Source organism: Chiloscyllium plagiosum, unplaced genomic scaffold, assembly GCF_037043375.1.
Source record: "Chiloscyllium plagiosum isolate Xiang-an unplaced genomic scaffold, Cpla_swu_hap1 HiC_scaffold_12, whole genome shotgun sequence".
Lineage (NCBI taxonomy): Eukaryota > Metazoa > Chordata > Chondrichthyes > Orectolobiformes > Hemiscylliidae > Chiloscyllium > Chiloscyllium plagiosum.
The window spans coordinates 45,214,715-45,233,566 of NW_028270150.1; the positions used below are offsets into that span (position 1 = coordinate 45,214,715).

At 38.7% G+C, this 18,852-nt stretch overlaps 1 protein-coding gene across 28 annotated transcripts in view; it reads right to left on the minus strand.

The window, feature by feature from the left end:
- The window catches only part of stxbp5l (syntaxin binding protein 5L), a 546,418-nt gene extending 528,057 nt beyond the window's left edge, over positions 1-18,361 (minus strand). For all 28 annotated transcript variants that reach the window (XM_087992753.1, XM_087992749.1, XM_087992757.1 and 25 more), the window contains exon 1: positions 17,867-18,361. In XM_087992753.1, the coding sequence (XP_087848879.1) occupies positions 17,867-18,112 (246 nt within the window). In that variant the 5' untranslated portion in view covers positions 18,113-18,361. The remainder of the gene's footprint in view (positions 1-17,866) is intronic.
- Positions 18,362-18,852: the final 491 nt, after the last annotated feature.

Genomic DNA, 18,852 nt, shown 5'->3' on the forward strand with positions numbered 1-18,852 from the left:
TGCACAAAGCAGAGATCGTGAAGCTTTCATTTAAGATTTAAGAGGAAAATGGGGAGAATTACTTCAATATCAGAAAACTGATTTTCTTTTTCATTTACATCCTACTTTGTTACCATATTTGCCATTACTCCTCGCATGACAGGAAGGGGAAAATTCCACCCTTGTTTTATATTACACAAATTTATCCTACTTTGTATCAACCATCTGACACTCAAGATTATAAAAAACAAGCAAATACAATACTTGGATTTATTACCAAGGTGATCAAATGCAAACAAAAATATCATAATTTTTATAAACCTTGTTTGAACCACATCTAGAATACCCTGTTTAGACTCTTCTTATGTTGCCTGATAATACATCCTAGAAAAAATTCAGAGGTTCACTATATTGATATCTATATTGAAATGACTAATGATGTATTTTAACTGCAACTACTGTGTGGGTCAAGCGTAATAAACCAATTTCTTCTTTGATATTTTAGTAATGTTCATATTTATCCCAGGTTAACAGGTAACAAATTAAATTCCATTGCATGTAATTGCTGTAGGGTCTTGTAAGTCGTTCTTCATTGATTTCCATGTGTTCAAATAGGTCACAGTACTGTCAATCTAAATTAGCACAAAATTTATGAGGTTACATTTTCAGATTTACAGCGATTGTCATTACTTTAAATTTAATCTTAATTGTCACCTCTGAGATCTTCATCATCATATCCTTATTATCTGCACACTTTCATCCACTTTCAACCCTGTCACCATAACTCAATCACAAAACTGTTACAGTGCAGAGGTCATTTGGCCCATAGTGTCTGCAACTATCTACTGATGGAATAAAATTATTCCAGATATTCTCTCTAACTCCCACTCTGAATCATAACAGCTGCCTTTATAAATGCATTTAACAATTCCCTGGCTTCTCCGAGGCACATTCATCAGCATCAGGTCCTTTATAAGTTTCAACCAAAATACCTCTAACAAAAGCAACTTGCTCCAAAATTGGACTATAACTATGGTAAATGACCTGCTTTGGTTATCATTGCCACACCTAACAGAAAATGAAGAAAAGGAGATTTTGTGGAGCCCACAACAGAGAGAAACATGACATACAGCGTGACTTAATTAGGTAGATGCAAAATTGTCAATTCCCTGAAGGCACGTTGAAATGCAGAGATAAAATCAATGGAATATTTGCAGCATGTTGAGGCTTATATCAGCCTGTGGCAGGTTCATACTAACAATATATTTGCAAGCTAATAATACTGATTAATATAAAATGTTTTGACATAGCTTCAAGACTGCCAGGCCTCTGCATGGCAGAGGACTCCTGCTACTGTGGGTAAAATACCTGCAGTAAGAGGATTAAGGTTCTTAATTGGTCATTGACTGGCATTTAGAGACCTCAATGGGCCCAAGCGCAGGAAAGCTACCCAATGCCTTCATATCTCATGAAAAATTCTAATCAGGTGTAAGCAGATCACAAAGTCTCATCGATCTCTATTTGCTTATCTTCAATCCCAATGGCAGAGGATCCAAAAATCCAATCCAATGTGTTCAAGTACATTTCTTATGATTGCAACTGCAGTGCTGTCTTTCCCAACCTTTTCCACTTTTCTCGCATCAATCCCGCATTTTCCTCGATATCCATCTCTGTGGAATTTCATGTCAGTGACTTCATACAGTGGTCAGCTCTGCTACAAGCAATGTTCTATGCTTGACTTAATCACATTCCTCAGCTATATTTTGTTATTGTTGTATAAAACATGAAAATTAGATGTGCTATTGTATGCACCAAAAGATTGCTAATTTCTGATCTCTATCAGCCCTCAATTACAAAACTGGCAATGTGCTTTCCAACCATCTGCTTGGCACCAAGTCAAGAAGGAACCATAGCTTTTTAATTTCAACATTAGGAGACCAAAGATATATTTTTACTGTCCCAGCCAAAATACTGAATTAAAGACATGATCCCGCAATCCCCCTCTCCACCTTGATACCTGCTTAAGCTCAATCAGACAAAATATTATCTCAGTTTCTTGTTTGAATTTTAAATCAATCCATAACCAAGACTATCTGTTTCCACCCCGAAATATCACCTATCTTCATATAACTTCATTACACTGCTAATGAAACCCTCATTTAGATTTCCAAACTTAAATCTTTTTAAATTCTATTGCATCCTGATTGTACATCTTGCATCCAAAGTACCACTTACCACCATTAATTTTGCCTAATTCCATGTGCTAGAGACAGTGAGCCAATCAGCTTTAAAATTGATGATTTCATTTACAGATTTGGCAATACCTCACTCATACAAATTTCTACATTTTCCTCCAGTCTTATGGCCCCACAACAAACTTCACGGTTGCAACTCTGGCTATTATGTGCTCCTAACCCACACTCCCAATAGTTTCATAGTGAAACCTCGACCTATATATTTTGAAATCATTTCTAAAATCCTCTATTCTACATATCTTCTTACCTTTAAAAACATTCTTTAAACTACCTCCTGCACTGTGACATTGAATACCTCACAGATTTCTCCCCAGTTCTATCTATGATAAAGATGCCACTGAAATGTACTTAAGATATAACTGTTGCAAACCTGTTAAAATGCATTAAAATTCTTACAATGAAAGCTAAAAATGGATAAGCTCATTAGCTTTCCTAAACCTAGCATCCATCACTTGGACACCTGTCACCAAAGTTTGTTTTAATTTATGTTTTAGTTTCATAAAATACCAAATTGCATTTGAAGCACTCTTTAATCAAATATTAAAACAACAAAACTCTGTACTGTTGTTCTGAATCACCTTCTATAACTTAGAAAGTGTTAATTAAATCAGCCAACAATACGAAACAGATAGCAAACTGTGCAAAACATTTTCTGCTTAGCCTTTTTTTTGCTAGTTTTCAAATTGTATTTATGATTGATTTTGATTTTATTTTCAACATGGTGGTTCTGTTCAAACAAAACATATTTTCTAAAAGCAATGAAGGAATCATAGATCATTTGTTTATCAAACTTGCATAATCAATATTAAGAGCAGAAAGTGTCTGGTAATACTCAGCAGGCCTAGTAGTATCTGGGAAGAGAGAAATAGCTAAACTTCAGGGCTGTGACCTTCTATCAGAATTCTAGAACTGTTCATAAAGCTGCAATTCTCTTTTCTAGTTAATCTATCAAACTCAGAATGAAACACAGCAAAGCACAGATGTGTGTTCTATTCTTGACATCTACCACTAATAAGCAATATTTTCACAAAATTGTGGTTAAACATTAGAATTGAGTTAAAATGATTTGTTCATACACAAAGTCAGATGAGAATTTTACTTCTTTTTAGAAAATATTAAGGAAAAGAACTACATATTTTGCAGATCTTACACTGTGACTAATTTTGAAAAAATGTTTTTAAATGGATATCAGTAACTCAAGCACTTAATCATTTCAGCAAGGCATTCAACAAGGTTCTGCATGATAGACTGGTCAGCAAGATTAGTTCACATGGAATCCAGGTTGGATGTAAATATATGAGGTATGGCTAGTAAGTTTGCAGATGACCCCAAAATTGGTGTGCAGCGGACAGCAAGAAGATTATCTCAGAGTGCAACAGAGCCTTGTTCTGTTGGGTCAACAGGCCAAGGAGTGACAGATGGAGTTTAAATAAATATGAGGTGTTGCATTTTGTAAAGTAAAACAGGACAGAACTTATATAGTCAATGGTAGGGCCCTGGGGATGTTGCTGAATAAAGAGACCTATGCAGGTGCACAGTACTTGAAGGTGGAGTTGCAGGTAGACAGAGCGGTAAAGAATTATTGAGTAATAAGAGTTGGGATATCATGTGGCTATACAGGATACTGGTGAAACCACTTTTAGAATACTGCATGCAATTTTCATCTCTCTGCTAAAGGAAAGGTGTTGTGAAACTTGAAAGGGTTCAGAAAAGATTTACAAGGATGTTACTGGGATTGGAGGGTTTGTGCTGTCGGGAGAGGCTGAATAGGCTCAGGCTTTTTTCCTGGAGGCGGCCGCGGGGTGACGTTAGAGAGGTTTATCATGACAGGCATGGATAGGGTGAATAGCCAAGGTCTTTTACTTAGGGGAGGGGAGTCCAAAACTAGGGAGCATATGTTTAAGATGAGAGAGGAAATACTTAAAAAGGGACTTGAAGGGTGTCTTTTTCACACAGAGGGTGGTGTGTGTATAGAACAAGCTGCCAGAAAAAGTCGTGGATGGGTACATGAAGAGGAAGAGTTAAGACAGATATGGGCCAAATGCTGACAAATGTGACTAGATCACTTTAGGATATCTGGTCGACATGGAGGTGAGAATAATTACAACCTTTAAAAGGCATTTGGATGGGTACATGAAGAGGAAGAGTTAAGACAGATATGGGCCAAATGCTGGCAAATGTGACTAGATCACTTTAGGATATCTGGTCGACATGGATAAGTTGGACTGAAGGGTCTGTTTCCATGCTGTATAACTCTATGACTGTAATTAAAATAAAATGGTTTTACTTGGTGTAGTGTTTATATTTAAATTCTAATTTGCTCTGAAGAAGGGAAAGAAACCTTTTTGTAATTTTTCATTACCTTGGACATCCCAAAACGTTTCACAGCCAGAGGGCTACATTTGAGTATAATTCCTTGTAATGCAACAAAAATATTGTACATTCATATCATGCTATATCATTATTACCCAACACAGTAATTTTAGATACACATTTTAGATCAGAAACAAGAGCAGCTCATTATAACTTTGTAAAACAAGTACATAAAAGTATAAGATCAATCTATTATAATTCCTTCAATCAATATGCTTCACTCTTTGTTTTTACTCTCTTAATTGTCTGTAGCATTTAATGCCTGCAATCAACAGGTTGGATATTTGGCCAAGTTCCTGAGTCATATATGACACCTGCAGCCAGCTTTCTGAGCACAAAGATCAGCCTAACTTATTGCTTCTCTGAATTTCCCTTCATTTGTTGGAAGGAGCTGTATTCAACACCCCACCTTCTTGTATTGTATACTCTACTCTACTACTCTCCATGGTTTCTTTTGTTAACTCCACATTAATCCACAGCCCAATGCTATACAATTTATTTCACAAAATAAAAATAATTGAGATTCTTCCTAACAGTACCATGTTAAATCATTGATTTTACAAGTTAATTAATAATATTCGCTGACATGCAAAATAGAGCATTACTTCAACAGCATCACAGGAATTTCACAGCATGCTAAGGAATTAATGCCAAATCTCTTAAGTAAATACACATGTATTTATGTAGCGTCTTTCATAGAGTCATAGAGTTATACTCCATGGAAACAGACCCTTCAGTCCAACGAGTCTATGCCGACCATGTTCCCAAACTAAATTAGTCCCACCTGCCTGCATTTGGCCCATATCCCTCCAAATCTTTCCTATTCATGTACTAATCCAAATGTCACTTAAACATTCTTTTAATAAAATGTTACAAAACACTTCATAGAATGCTCAAACAAAATTTGACACAATCCGATTTCAAGCAGCATTTTAAAGGAAGAATGCAAAGTAGAGGTGAAAAGTTGAGGATGGAAATTCCTGATCTTAGGGTTCTTAAGCTGAAGTCAGCCCAGCAATAGTGGGTCAATTAAAATCAGAGATTCAGAAAGATCAGTACTGAGGAATGCACATATTAAGGAGGCAGTAAGGCTGAAAGAATTTAGAGAGAGGGATGCAGTCATGCAGGAGTTTGAAAACAGAAATGTGAATTATTAAAGTTTACAAAGTGAAATATAAGTCAATGGGACTGGGGTGATGGGTGACATAGACTTGGACACAGGTAACAGATTTGGCACTAGGAAAATTCATCTCATTGTTTACTTCCAAAGTTTAAACAATGAGGTGCTTCTCAAATTCAAGAATTTCATTTTTCCATATATTCCTAATTGACTCTCAATTTCCTATTTTATTCAGGGACTGGGAAACTTCAGCCCCAGAAGTATAATGGAATAGTAAATGGAAACATAGAAGCTCTATAGTGTGGAAAGAGATTAGATTATCGACAGTATGGAACAGGCCCTTCGGCCCAACAAGTCCACACTGACACTCCGAAGAGTAACCAACCCCACCCATCCCCCTACCCTATATTTACCCCTGACTAACAAAGCTAACACTATGGGCAATTTAGCATTGCCAATTCACTTGACCTGCACATCTTTGGATTGTGGGAGGAAACCGGAGCACCCAGAGGAAACCCATACAGACACGGGGAGAATGTGCAAACTCCACAAAGTCACCTGAGGTGCGAATCAAACTCGGGTCCTTGGCGCTGTGAGGCAGCAGTCTAACCACTGGCCACCGTGACGCCCCAATACTAGAAATAGTAAAGGCAGCACCATATAAGCTACAGATGGTGGAACATTAGAATGGGAGTTGGCCATTGGCCTTTTGAGTCATTCAACAAAATGGATGGAGACATGCTATCGCATAGATGGAAATATCCTGTCTGAGTGATAATGTGAATATACGGTCAAGATTTTATCTCAGGGTAGAATATAACAGAGCTGGCAAACAGTCTGGTTCCGCCCCGATGCTTCCTAGGACCAGAAATGAAGTCAGTAGGTGGGAAATGGTGTTTTGTGGCTTGGTGCAGACAGTGTAAAGTTTGCTTGCATTGCACCATGTCAGGCCAGCAGTATTCTAATATAAAGTGATTTAGAGTACTTATTAATATCTATACAGGAATGTATGATCAGTAGGTTCACAGTTAAATATCGAGGAGGAAAGCCTTAGTCTACAGGATGTTTTGGACAGAGTGGTCACATGGGTTGAATAGTGGAAATGTAATCCTTAAATCCATCTTCCATGTTACTCTTGCCCGTCTGATTTGTCAGTCAATATATAGTTTAAAATCACCCATGATAATTGTAGCGACTTTCTTACAAGCCTTCATTATAGTCTGATTTATACTTTGTCCTACTGTGAGGCAACTCTTCATCACACATGGACAAATCCAACCTTTGACTTCTTTCCTTTGCAATTCTTTATTTACATGCAAATGGTTTCCTTATCACAATATACTATATTTATATCATTACTCACCACGATTTGGAGGTGCCGGTGTTGGACTGGGATGTACAAAGTTAAAAATCACAACACCAAGTTATAGTCCAACAGATTTATTTGGAAGCACTAGATTTTGCAGCGTATTCCTCACTGCTGCACTGATATTTTCCTTTATATTAACAATGCTACTACACGCCGTTTCCTTTACATCTGCTCTTCTGGAATGTCAAATTGAATATTGAGTTCCCAGCCCTAGTTACCCTGTAAAACTTTGAAGTCACTTCCATTTACTTTTATTTGTGTCGTCATCGATCTTGTTACAAATGTTGCATGCAGACAAATTAACAACCTTTAGCTTTGACTTTTTACCATTATTGCTTATTCTGGTTCTAATTTCTGCTGCACTCTTATATTTTCTGTCTTTCCTAATTTTTTTAAAAAAACGTATCTTCAATTGAATATACATGATCCATTAATTAATTTAAAGTTCGACCTATAACTCTAGTTATAAGATCCACAAGGGCATTTGTCCTAGGATGATTCAAATAGAACACATAACATAGAACATAGTAAAGTACTGCACAGAACAGGCCCTTCGGCCCATGATGTTGTGCCAAGGATTATTCCTAATCTAAAATAAAAATAACCTAACCTATGCACCCGTCAATTCACTGCTCTCCATGTGCATGTCCAGCAGTTGCTTAAATGTCCCTGCTTCCACCAGCACAGCTGGCAGCGCATTCCATGCATTCACAACTTTGCATAAAGAACCTACCTCTGACGTCTCCTCTATACCTTTCTCCTACTATCTTAAAACTATGACCTCTCATGCCAGTTAATCCTACCCTGGGGAAAAGTCTCTGGCTATTGACTCTATCCATGCCTCTCATTACCTTGATCAGGTCACCTCTCTTTCTCCTTGTCTCCAGAGAGAAACGTCCGATCTTAGTCAACCTCTTCATAAGACAAGCCCACCAGTCCAGGCAAAATCCAGGTAAACCTTCTTTGCACTCTCTCCAAAGCCTCTGTATCTTTCCTATAATAGGGCAACCAGAACTGGACACAACATTCCGAGTGTGGTCTCACCAGGGTCTTGTAGAGCTGCAGCAAAACCTCGTGGCTCTTCAACTCGATTCCCCTGTTAATGAAAGCCAAAACACCATATGCTTTCTAAACAACCCTATCCACTTGGGTGGCAAGTTTGATGGATCTATGCACTTCGAGTCATAGGGATGTACAGTATGGAAACAGACACTTCGGTCCAACCTGTCCACGCCGATCAGATGTCCCAACCCAATCTAGTCCCACCTGCACCCAGCCCATATCCCTCCAAACCCTTCCTATTCATATACCCATCCAAATGCCTCTTAAATGTTGCAATTGTACCAGCCTCCACCACATCCTCTGGCAGCTCATTCCATACACGTACCACTCTCTGCGTGAAAAAGTTGCCCCTTAGGTCTCTTTTATATCTTTCCCCTCTCACCCTAAACCTATGCCCTCTAGTTCTGGACTCCCTGACCCCAGGGAAAAGACTTTGTCTATTTATCCTATCCTTGCCCCTCATAATTTTGTAAACCTCTATAAGGTCACCCCTCAGCCTTCGACGCTCCAGGGAAAACAGCCCCAGCCTGTTCAGCCTCTCCCTAAAGCTCAAATCCTTCAACCCTGGCAACATCCTTGTAAATCTTTTCTGAACCCTTTCAAGTTTCACAACATCTTTCCACCAAGATCCAACTGTTCCTCCATACTGCCAAGAATTCTGTCTTTAATCCTATATTCAGCATTCAAGTTCAACCTTCCAAAATGCATCACTTCGCATTTATCCAGATTGAACTCCATCTGCCATTTCTCAGCCCAGCTCTGCATCGTGTCTATGTAGCGCTGCAGCTTGCGATAGCCCTCGATACTATCAACAGCACCTCCAACCTTTGAATCATCGGCAAATTTACTAACTCATCTCTCAACCTCCTCATCCAAGTTATTTATAAAAACTACAAAGAGCAGAGGCTCAAGAACAGAGCCCTGCAGGACATCACTCACTAATGACCTCCAGGCAGAATACTTTACATCTACAGCCATTCTCTGTCTTGTCAGCCAACCAATTCTAAATCCAGAAGCCAAATCTCCCTGTATCCCATACCTCCTGACCTTATGAATAAGCCTACCATGGGGAACCCTATCAAATGCCTTGCTGAAATCCATATGCACCACCTCCTCAAAGAATTCGAAGATATATGAACAAATCAACGGAACACCCATGGGCTCACCGATCTCTGGACTCATAGCAGAAGCAGTAATGCAAAGGTTAGAACAAACAGTCTTACCACAAATTCAACCCAAACTCTGGGTGAGATATGTTGATGACCCCTTTGTAATCATTAAAAACACAGAAATAGAGAAAACACACCGGATCATCAACGCCACACTAACAGGAATCCGATTCACGAGAGAAGAAGAAAAGGATAACCAACTCCCATTCCGAGACGTGATGGTACAGAGAACACCGAACGGAGAATTCACCACAAAGGTATACAGGAAAGCCACACACACAGACCAAGTCCTGAACTATGAAAGCAACCACCCCAACACACACAAACGAAGTTGCATCAAGACACTATTCAAAAGGGCCACAACACACTGCAGTACACCAGAACTGCAAAAAGAGGAAGAGGAACACCTGTACAAGGTATTCGCCAAAAACGGATACCCGCGCAATTTCATCAACAGATGCCTAAGAGAAAGACAACGGAATGAGGACATGCCGCAATCTAAAGGACTAGCCACACTACCATACATCAGGAGCATTTCCAAACTGACAGCCAGACTACTGCGACCACTAGGACTTATAACAGCACACAAACCAACAGCCACCCTCAGACAACAACTCACCAGAACGAAGGACCCGATACCCAGCATGAGCAAAACTAATGTAGTGTACAAAATCCCATGCAAGGACTGCACAAAACACTATATAGGACAAACAGGAAGACAGCTAACGATCCGCATCCATGAACATCAACTAGCCACGAAACGCCACGACCAACTATCCTTAGTAGCCACACACGCAGACGACAAGCAACATGAATTCGACTGGGACAACACTACCATTATAGGGCAAGCCAAACAAAGAACAGCCAGGGAATTCCTAGAAGCATGGCACTCATCCACAAACTCCATCAACAAACACATCGACCTGGACCCAATATACCGGCCACTACAGCGGACAGCTGAAACTGACAACCGGAAGCGGCAGGGACAGGCCACTATAAATGCCGGAGGAAACATCAAAGAAGCGCTTCACAGGAGGCTCCCAAGCACTGAGGATGTCACTGAGACAGGGGACGAAACGTTTGCAACAAAAATTTCCAGCTCGGCGAACAGAACCACAACAAGAACTTGAAGATTTGTGAGGCATGACCTGCCTCTCACAAAGCCATGCTGACTGACTTTAATCACTCTATGCTTTTCCAAATAGTCATAAATCCTATCACTCAGAGTTCTTTCCAAAACCTTGCTGACCACAGACTTTAGACTGACTGGTCTGTAATTTCCAGGTATTTCCCTATTTCCCTTCTTGAAAAGTGGAACAACATTTGCCTCCCTCCAATCCTCTGATTTGACTCCCGTGAAGAGTGAGGAAGCAAAGATCTTCGCCAGTGGCTTAGCAACCTCCTTTCTCACTTCCCCGAGCAACCTAGGATAAATCTGGTCTGGCCCTGGGGACTTATCAATCTTAATGTTTACCAAAATTTCCAGTACATTAACTTCATCAATCTTGATCTGTTCAAGCCCGTTTCCCATCTCCTCAAAGTTCTCATTCACAACAAGGTCTCTTTCCTGAGTGAAAACTGAAGCATTTAGGGCTTCCCCTATCTTAGACTCCATGCACAAGTTTCCTACGCTACACCTGACCGGCCCTATCTTCTCCCTGATCATTCTCTTATTCCTCACATATGAGTAAAACTCCCTAATCCTTCCTGCCAAGCCTTTTTTGTGTCCCTTCCTGGCTCTCCTCATTTCATTTCTGAGCTCCTTTCTAGCAAACCTGTAATCCTCTAAAGCTGTGCTAAATCCTTCCTTCCTCCACCTTACATAAGCTGCTGCCTTCCTTTTGATGAGAAGCTCCTCTGTTCTCATCATTCAAGGCTCCTTAATCTTACCCCTTCTTGCCTGTCTCAGAGGAACAAATTTGTGCATCACTCGCAACAGCTGCTCCTTAAACAGTCTCCACATGTCTCTTGTGCCTTTTCTGTGGAACAATTGCTCCCAATCTGTACTTCCCAACTCCTGTCTGATAGTGTCATAGTTTCCTTTTCCCCAATTAAATATCTTGGTAACTGCTCCTTTTCCTCTCCAAGGCTATGGTAAATGTGAGGCAGTTGTGATCACTGTCACCAAAGTGTTCTCCCACCGCGAGATATGACACCTGTCCTGGCTCATTGCCAAGCACCAAATCCAAAATGGCCTCTCCCCTCATCGGCCTGTCTCCATCCTGAGTAAATGTAGCCCATCCCAGTGGATCAGCCCTCTTTCCCCAGTATTGGTGCCAATACTCCATCAATTGGAATCCATTTCCCACACTAATCTTTGAGCTGTGGATTTACCTCTCTCACCTCAAATCACTGTACACCAATTTGCATGTGGTTCAGATAGCAATCAGGAGATTACCACCTTTGTAGTTCAGCTTTTTCATTTAGCCTTCAGCTGCCCATAATCCCTTAGCTAAAGCTTTCCTCGTCCTATGTAAATGCTACTAACACAGACCGCGACAACTGGATCCTTCCCTTTCCATTCCAAGTTCCTCTACAACCCAGAAGAGATATCCTTAACTTTGACACTTGGTCAGCAACACAGCTTTCGGTACTCTGTCTTTGCTGCAGGGAACAGTATCTATTTCCCTAACTATGCTATCCCCATCAGTCTTCTCTCTTCTCACTTGAATGGTGCACTACAGAAGGGTGCTTTGGACAGTTTGCTCATCCTTTCTGCAGTCTGTACCCTCATCTACATTAAAAACAAGAACCTCACACTTACATAAACTAAGGCACCAGCTGAGGCTTTTCTAAACCTGGATTTACACCATCCTGTCCCCGACCATAGATCAGTTCATACAAAAGTCGAACTGCATTCCATGTGACTGTGACAATTATACACAACTGTTCTTAGCTTGGTTACAGCCATTGAGACAGTTGCACACATTGTACTCCTCCAAGGATTTTCAACCTTTACACTACTAGTTGGGATTTATACTCATTTGGTCCAATGCTGAACTATCCCATTACAGACACAGAAGCACTTTCAAAGGCTTCCCTTTCTGCTCCCGTACTTTTACCTGCATTATTTCCAAGGATCTAATCTTGGTTTCCTCCTACTTCTCATGCCTCTCCTGACAACATAAGTTTCTGTCTGCACAATGAAACTATTCAGTTTTACCTCACCACTGTTTCTCTCAATCCTTTAATATTTTTTATTCAGGGAAACATCTACAACGGAGATTCTGCCCAGTAAGTTGTTAAAATAGCAAAGACCTATGCGTTAGTTGTGCAGGTCGTTCAATACAGTGTCATAGAGGGTTTTTAAAACAGCATGGAAAGGTATTCTGATCCATATTTCTTGCACTGGTCATCAAACATCCATATGTCCTAAGCCCATTTTCCAACACTTTGCAGATATCCTTGACTGCTATGGCTTTTCAAGTGTTCATCTAAATATGTCTTATTTGTCTTGAGGGTTCCTGCCTTTACCACCCTTTTAAATTGTGAACTGCAGATCAGACAACCCTCTAGTCTAAAACCTTTTCCTTAGATCTCCTCTAAACCTCCTGCTCCTTACCTTAAAACTCTGTCCTCTGTTTATGGAAACATTTCTCCATATCCACACTGTCTAAATTTTGTATACCTGAATCAGATTCCCTCCCCAACCTTTTCTGCTCTAAGAGAAATAATCCTAGCTATCTAGTCACTCTTCATAGCTGAATCTTTCCAGCCCCGGTCATATCCTAGTGCATCTTCTCCAGTGTAATAATATCTTGCTATAGAAGAATTGCAACCAGAACTGCACACAGTACTCTAGCTGTGGCCTAACTAACGTTACATATGGTTCCATCATAACCTCCTCGTACTTTAATTCAGTGTCCTGACTAATAAAGGCAAATACCTCATATGCCTTTGAAACTACTTTATCTGTCTTGCTGCCTTCAATGATCTATGGACATGAAAGTCCCTCTCATCATTTGTATTTGCCACTGTCTTACCATTCAATGTGTATGCTCTTGGCTTGTTAGTGCTCCCAAAATGCTCCACCTCACACTTTTAATTTTTAAAAAATTGTTTTAATAGAGGCAAAGGCATCAAAAGTGAAGTTGAGGGTGCAATTAAACAGTCTGGTACCTGCCGAAGTATTGTAAATGGAGGATGAAAGGATAGGCAGTTGGGATTTTGAAGTGTAGTTAGAAGTGAGTGTGAATGCTTTATCCAGGGGATGCACAAGATAAAATAGTGTTGGAAGGGAAAGAAGGATGTAAATGGAAAGCAATATAAAATGATCAAAAATTATCTTACCTATGATTAACAGAATGGGAACAGGAACGTCAGGTGAGGTAGCAAGATTAAGACATTGGCTGTAAGAATGGGCAAAAGGTTTATAAAGGTAAGAGAGACAGGGAGTCTAGGAGAGCAGTGACTTGGGACAGAAATTATGATGGATAGCAATTCAGGTCAAAATTAATAAGAATGAAAAGTCACTTATTGCAAAGGCTGTTTAAGCAGTTAAGATATCTAAGTGTCAACAACAATACTTGGGTCAGCAACTAAATATGAGGATTTTAAATGACAGGCGAGATGGTGGAACAAGATTCTATTTCTCCCTAGATCTTTGCAAATCCATGGTAAAAAAGCGAATGCCCCATTTATCTTTACAAAAACAACATAGTAAATATTAAAAGCAACGTGTGGTTTTCACCTTCACATCATCAACAAATTTTATTTAGATGCTCGAATTAAGTTATTATGGCAACAGAAATACTCAGATGTCTTAAGTGACAATTACGCCTCTTATTCAATTAACTGCTGAAGCAAAGTGGCAATGATAAAAGTTCACTCCTAGTGAGATTTCCATATCTGAGAATTTCTTCCAAACACTCTGGCATGTTGATCATATCTGCAGGGCATATGTGCAAATAGAAGAAATCTTAAATTATGATTACATAAACAGCACTTTAGAGAGTAAGATAATATTTTATAATATTGATACAAATGCCAGTGACATTTATGACTAAAATATTACTTTTTTGAGTATTCTACGATTGCTGCTTCCCCTAAGCAGATTAAGTTCCAAATAATGCATTGCAAGTTATACCAATGAATAAACAAGAAGATATTCATATATGAAAACTACCAACTTCAAGGGTTAAATCAACATTTTAATTTCATTGAATTTATGTGAAAAGCCATGGTACATATCTATTCAAGTCTTATTCTATGAAGTGTATTTCAGCATTTACAGGAGTGGTTAATAAAATGAAACTACAATTTTCCTCTTGCATGTTTATAGATTTAAGCGGCTTAAAATCTTAAGTCCATGGATCATTTTTTAAAAAAATTTGATAAGTCTATGTATTTTAATAAAAATGGTCATCTGTGTCTCATGTAGGTTATCTCTCACTAGAACTTTGCAAATCCAAGGTAAACACATTGAATGCCCCATTTCAGTGGAGCGTAAAGACATACATAGATGCATAAGGTTCTGTTAATCAACTAATTTGCATAAACTAACAGACCGTCAACACCTTTTATCTATTTGCCATTTTTGATATGACGGCCTGCAATCTATCTCTTCTCTGTAGTTTTCCTTTTAATTTCTGTAAATAAAAATACGTTATATCTGAACAAATATTACACTAATGTTCACACGTATTTTTATTCAAAACTACAGTCTCAGATTGCTTACACAGTAGGCATTTGCATACATTATAGCCAAGTGAGCAAAGTGGTTTTGGAAAATTTAAAGAAGCAATGAATGAAGTAATTATTGGCTTCTGAATAATACAAAACTAGAGAGTTTGATATGATACGTAATGATTGATTTTAAACAGATCACACAATTCTCATATCTGCAGTGCTCCATGAGTTACGCATTCTCTCACTTTTGAATAACTCAATAAAAATCAATAAGTCTCTTTCCATAATCCAATACACTTCAGTTATTATTTTTTAAAATATTATACACAACAGGAATTAGGTAATTTTGAAAATGTCAACAGTGTTTTTAAAATTCAAAAGAGTACAAATGATTGAAAAAGGTATTTTACATTCAGAGATGATGGATTACAACAGTTCTTCATCAGTACCACAAGTTCATGAGTGAGTGAAGGTACATTAGCAGCTCTCACTTCATCTAGTGCCAAACCATCTTTTGATGAGTTTCATCACATTCTGTACTTAGTCAAAACATGCTTCACAGGCTGAACTATTACTACAAATGCACCAATTTTACATTCGAGATATTGAGTCGCCATGTCAATGGATTGTGAAACAGTCAAAGGCACCAGTGGCATAAAATGATAATTAGTGATTTTTTTACAAAAAATCAATAACAATTCTGCACTTTTGCATTCTGCCATTCTTCACCCTACTTTGGCCCAACCTCACTCCACTCATTTTGTTTTCCCCCTTCTTGACATGAATCATTGTCTATCATATGTCCACTACCAAATAATATTTTCAGATATCTTCTTCCATCTAAGGACTGTTATAGAAATACAAATTGGTGTATTCAATACCTTTACAAAATATAGTCATTTTTTTAAAATTACAGCCAATTATTCATGCAGATGTTATGACAGAAACATGGATTTAACTGGTACGCTACTTAAATACTACAGCACTGTTTATGTATTCATTTAATAAAACATGATTGATATCTTACCACAAATGCCTTCTTAAAATGACAGATATTAAAATGTTACAGACATGCAAACTTCTGCAGCCTAGTTTCCTGTACCACAGCAAAAGTTTCCTATTTTGTTGAATCCACAGTTAATTTGCAATACTCAGAGATCATGGCTCTTTTCCTTTGTGTTTAAACATCAGTAGGAGGATACTTGTTTTAAACTACATGTCAATCACTGCATAATACAATCTTCTTTCGAAAAACTGATTTTGTTCATGTACCAAATCCCGCCAAGGTCTTTTAAATATATTTTTCTGAATTGAGATAACTATAATGAAGATGGTTTAATTAGAATAGATCGCATTATAATTTGTAAACATTGTATTATACATTATGTCAATACTATTCGTAAATTAATAAGAATTACAATTATCTTATAGGGTAAAAATAGCTTTCTTATTTATTAATCTTTTTATTTCTTCCATACCTTGTATTATAAACATTTCAGCAATTTAACGAATATAATAGATTTGAATCTGCATGTAAACATTCGCTTCTTCTGAGTGTGTAAAGCATGTCCAAAATTACAAAACAGTCCCAGCATTTCCATTAAAATATGCTCTCTGCTTATTTTTTCCACTCAAATTCTTTGTGATAGAATTATTTGATACATATTGCATTAAATATTAAATACAAAATAATTTCACTTATTTAACTGACTGCCATTGGCTGTTCTGAATGTATTTCTAAAGATCACTCCTTTTTAATCAAACACTATTACCTATTATATAGTTCATTTATAGAGCTTACCGATGCTCTTTAAGTGACAAGTTCTTCGCCAAGAGGATTTTATTTCCATGTCATTCATTGTGCAGATCGCTTCAAACAATATTTTGGAGAATATTAAACTTTTAATTACCAGCTAGTGTACATGAGTGGTAATTCTCCAGGTCCTTTAAGCATTGCCCTTCACACTAGAAAAAATACGTTGTATATCATGAAAAACGATATCTTTTCACTTTCTCCTTGTCTTCTCTGTTTTGTGTTAACTCAAAAATTTATTTCTGGCATCTTAAAGTTAAGCTAATATGTCTAAAAGGTAATGTTGTTTAATATTAAACTGATTTTGGTAAGTTCTTGGACGTCCAATTTTAATTGCTACCAATTTAATATGTTATATATAACATTCTGACATAGCAGACATTGTCTAATTTTTTAAAAGACTTTGTAATCGGAGAACGCATATTTTGGCACCTTCACATCCTTGACACAATCCTCCTCCATTTATTATTTTGCAGGATAGACTCACTGAGTGCCAACACGTAAAGTTATCTTGCAGATTCTTAACTACAGTTTTTTAACCCGCCATGCAAATTCTATGTGAAGTCTTTATTTCCAACTGATTCTAAAAGAGACGTCAGTTAATTTACAACCATTTATTTAGTTAGCTCTGCGTTAACTTTGAGATTTATATTGTCCTTCACTACAATCTCCGTTATTTCGGATAGGATAGATGAATTGTTTTAGTAAACAACTTGAATAAGACATTGATGCGATGACATCAAGTGCATCTTTACAAAGTTATTTCAGTATTAGACATGCCTGTATTTATTATTGTTATGTCGGTGTGAGAGTCATTTAACCTACACAAACTAGCGTATTTGGATTACAATAATCGCAACATCCACGTTTAAATCCCTCACTATTATCTCTTGGCATGACTGGATGATGGAAAATTCTCGACAGAGCTGTTAATGTAAAAGTTTTAATTTAATTGCTGAACAAATCAGACACCGCTAACAGTTACACTGAGGTCTTGCACCTCATTATAATGTTTATCAACAAGAAGGCAAATGTGTTTATTTCGCTCGCCCCTCGATTTCATTTGCAGTTTGCGTGAAACATACTTAGTTCGTTTACCTTACAGATCTGAAAGTGTTCGGAAGTGAGTGTCTCCGGTATCTCCGAGTCCCCAGCTCCTCCTCTCCCTCCTCCCATGGCACCGCCGCCACCGCCGCCGCTGGCAGCGCCACTGCCTCCGCTGACAGCGCCAGCACTGCTACCGCCACCGGCGCCTGTCCCAGATCCGAGCCCGCCGCCAGAATGAGCCGGGGAAGACGCGGCTGTCAAACCGTCTAACACCTTTCGGAAATTAAATTTCTTCATAATTGACCTGTTTTCAAAATAAAATCCTATCTTTCTTTTTTAAAAAGCGTGCCGTCGCCCTATTTTTTCCTTTAAGAACGAATATTTTCGCAAGAAAATGAAATTATTGAAAAAGAATGCCTTCTCTAATACACATACATATTTAATTACAAAACGATATTTAGCAACATTATATATAGTTGTGTATGTCTGTTATGTGTCAGCTAACGGACGCGATGCCCCTCACACAGGTGCCATGTCTCGCTCGCGCTCACGATGCTCGCACTGGCGGAGAAATTGCGCTAACAGTAGGAGGCTCACTAACCGGAAGTGCCCCTGGTACTCCGCGTTTCATTGGGCCGTCCCCATCCCACATTGGCCAATTAACGGAAAGCCGCCCCGCAGCATTCTGGGGATTGTAGTCAACCGCACCGTGTCTGGATCCGATTGGATCAAAACCGCCGAAAACCTATTTGATTGACGGTCACCTTGCTTCGAAGCTCCCCGCACTGGCCCGAACCCCCAAATTAAAATCGTGGAGCTGCCCAAGTCATGAAGCAATCAGAGAAGAGAAAAATCAACCTGCGGAGGAACAAGTCGCAGTTTCACATCAAAGATTAGCTCCGATGTAATAAACCAGTAGCTCCCTCAGGAAGCAATGTGTAAGATTACCCGTTCATTCATTTAAACTGCTGTGTCCCCCATCAGTATGTTTCACAGGAATTTGGGCAAGCACTCAGTGTGTATTGCGGGAGCATCGC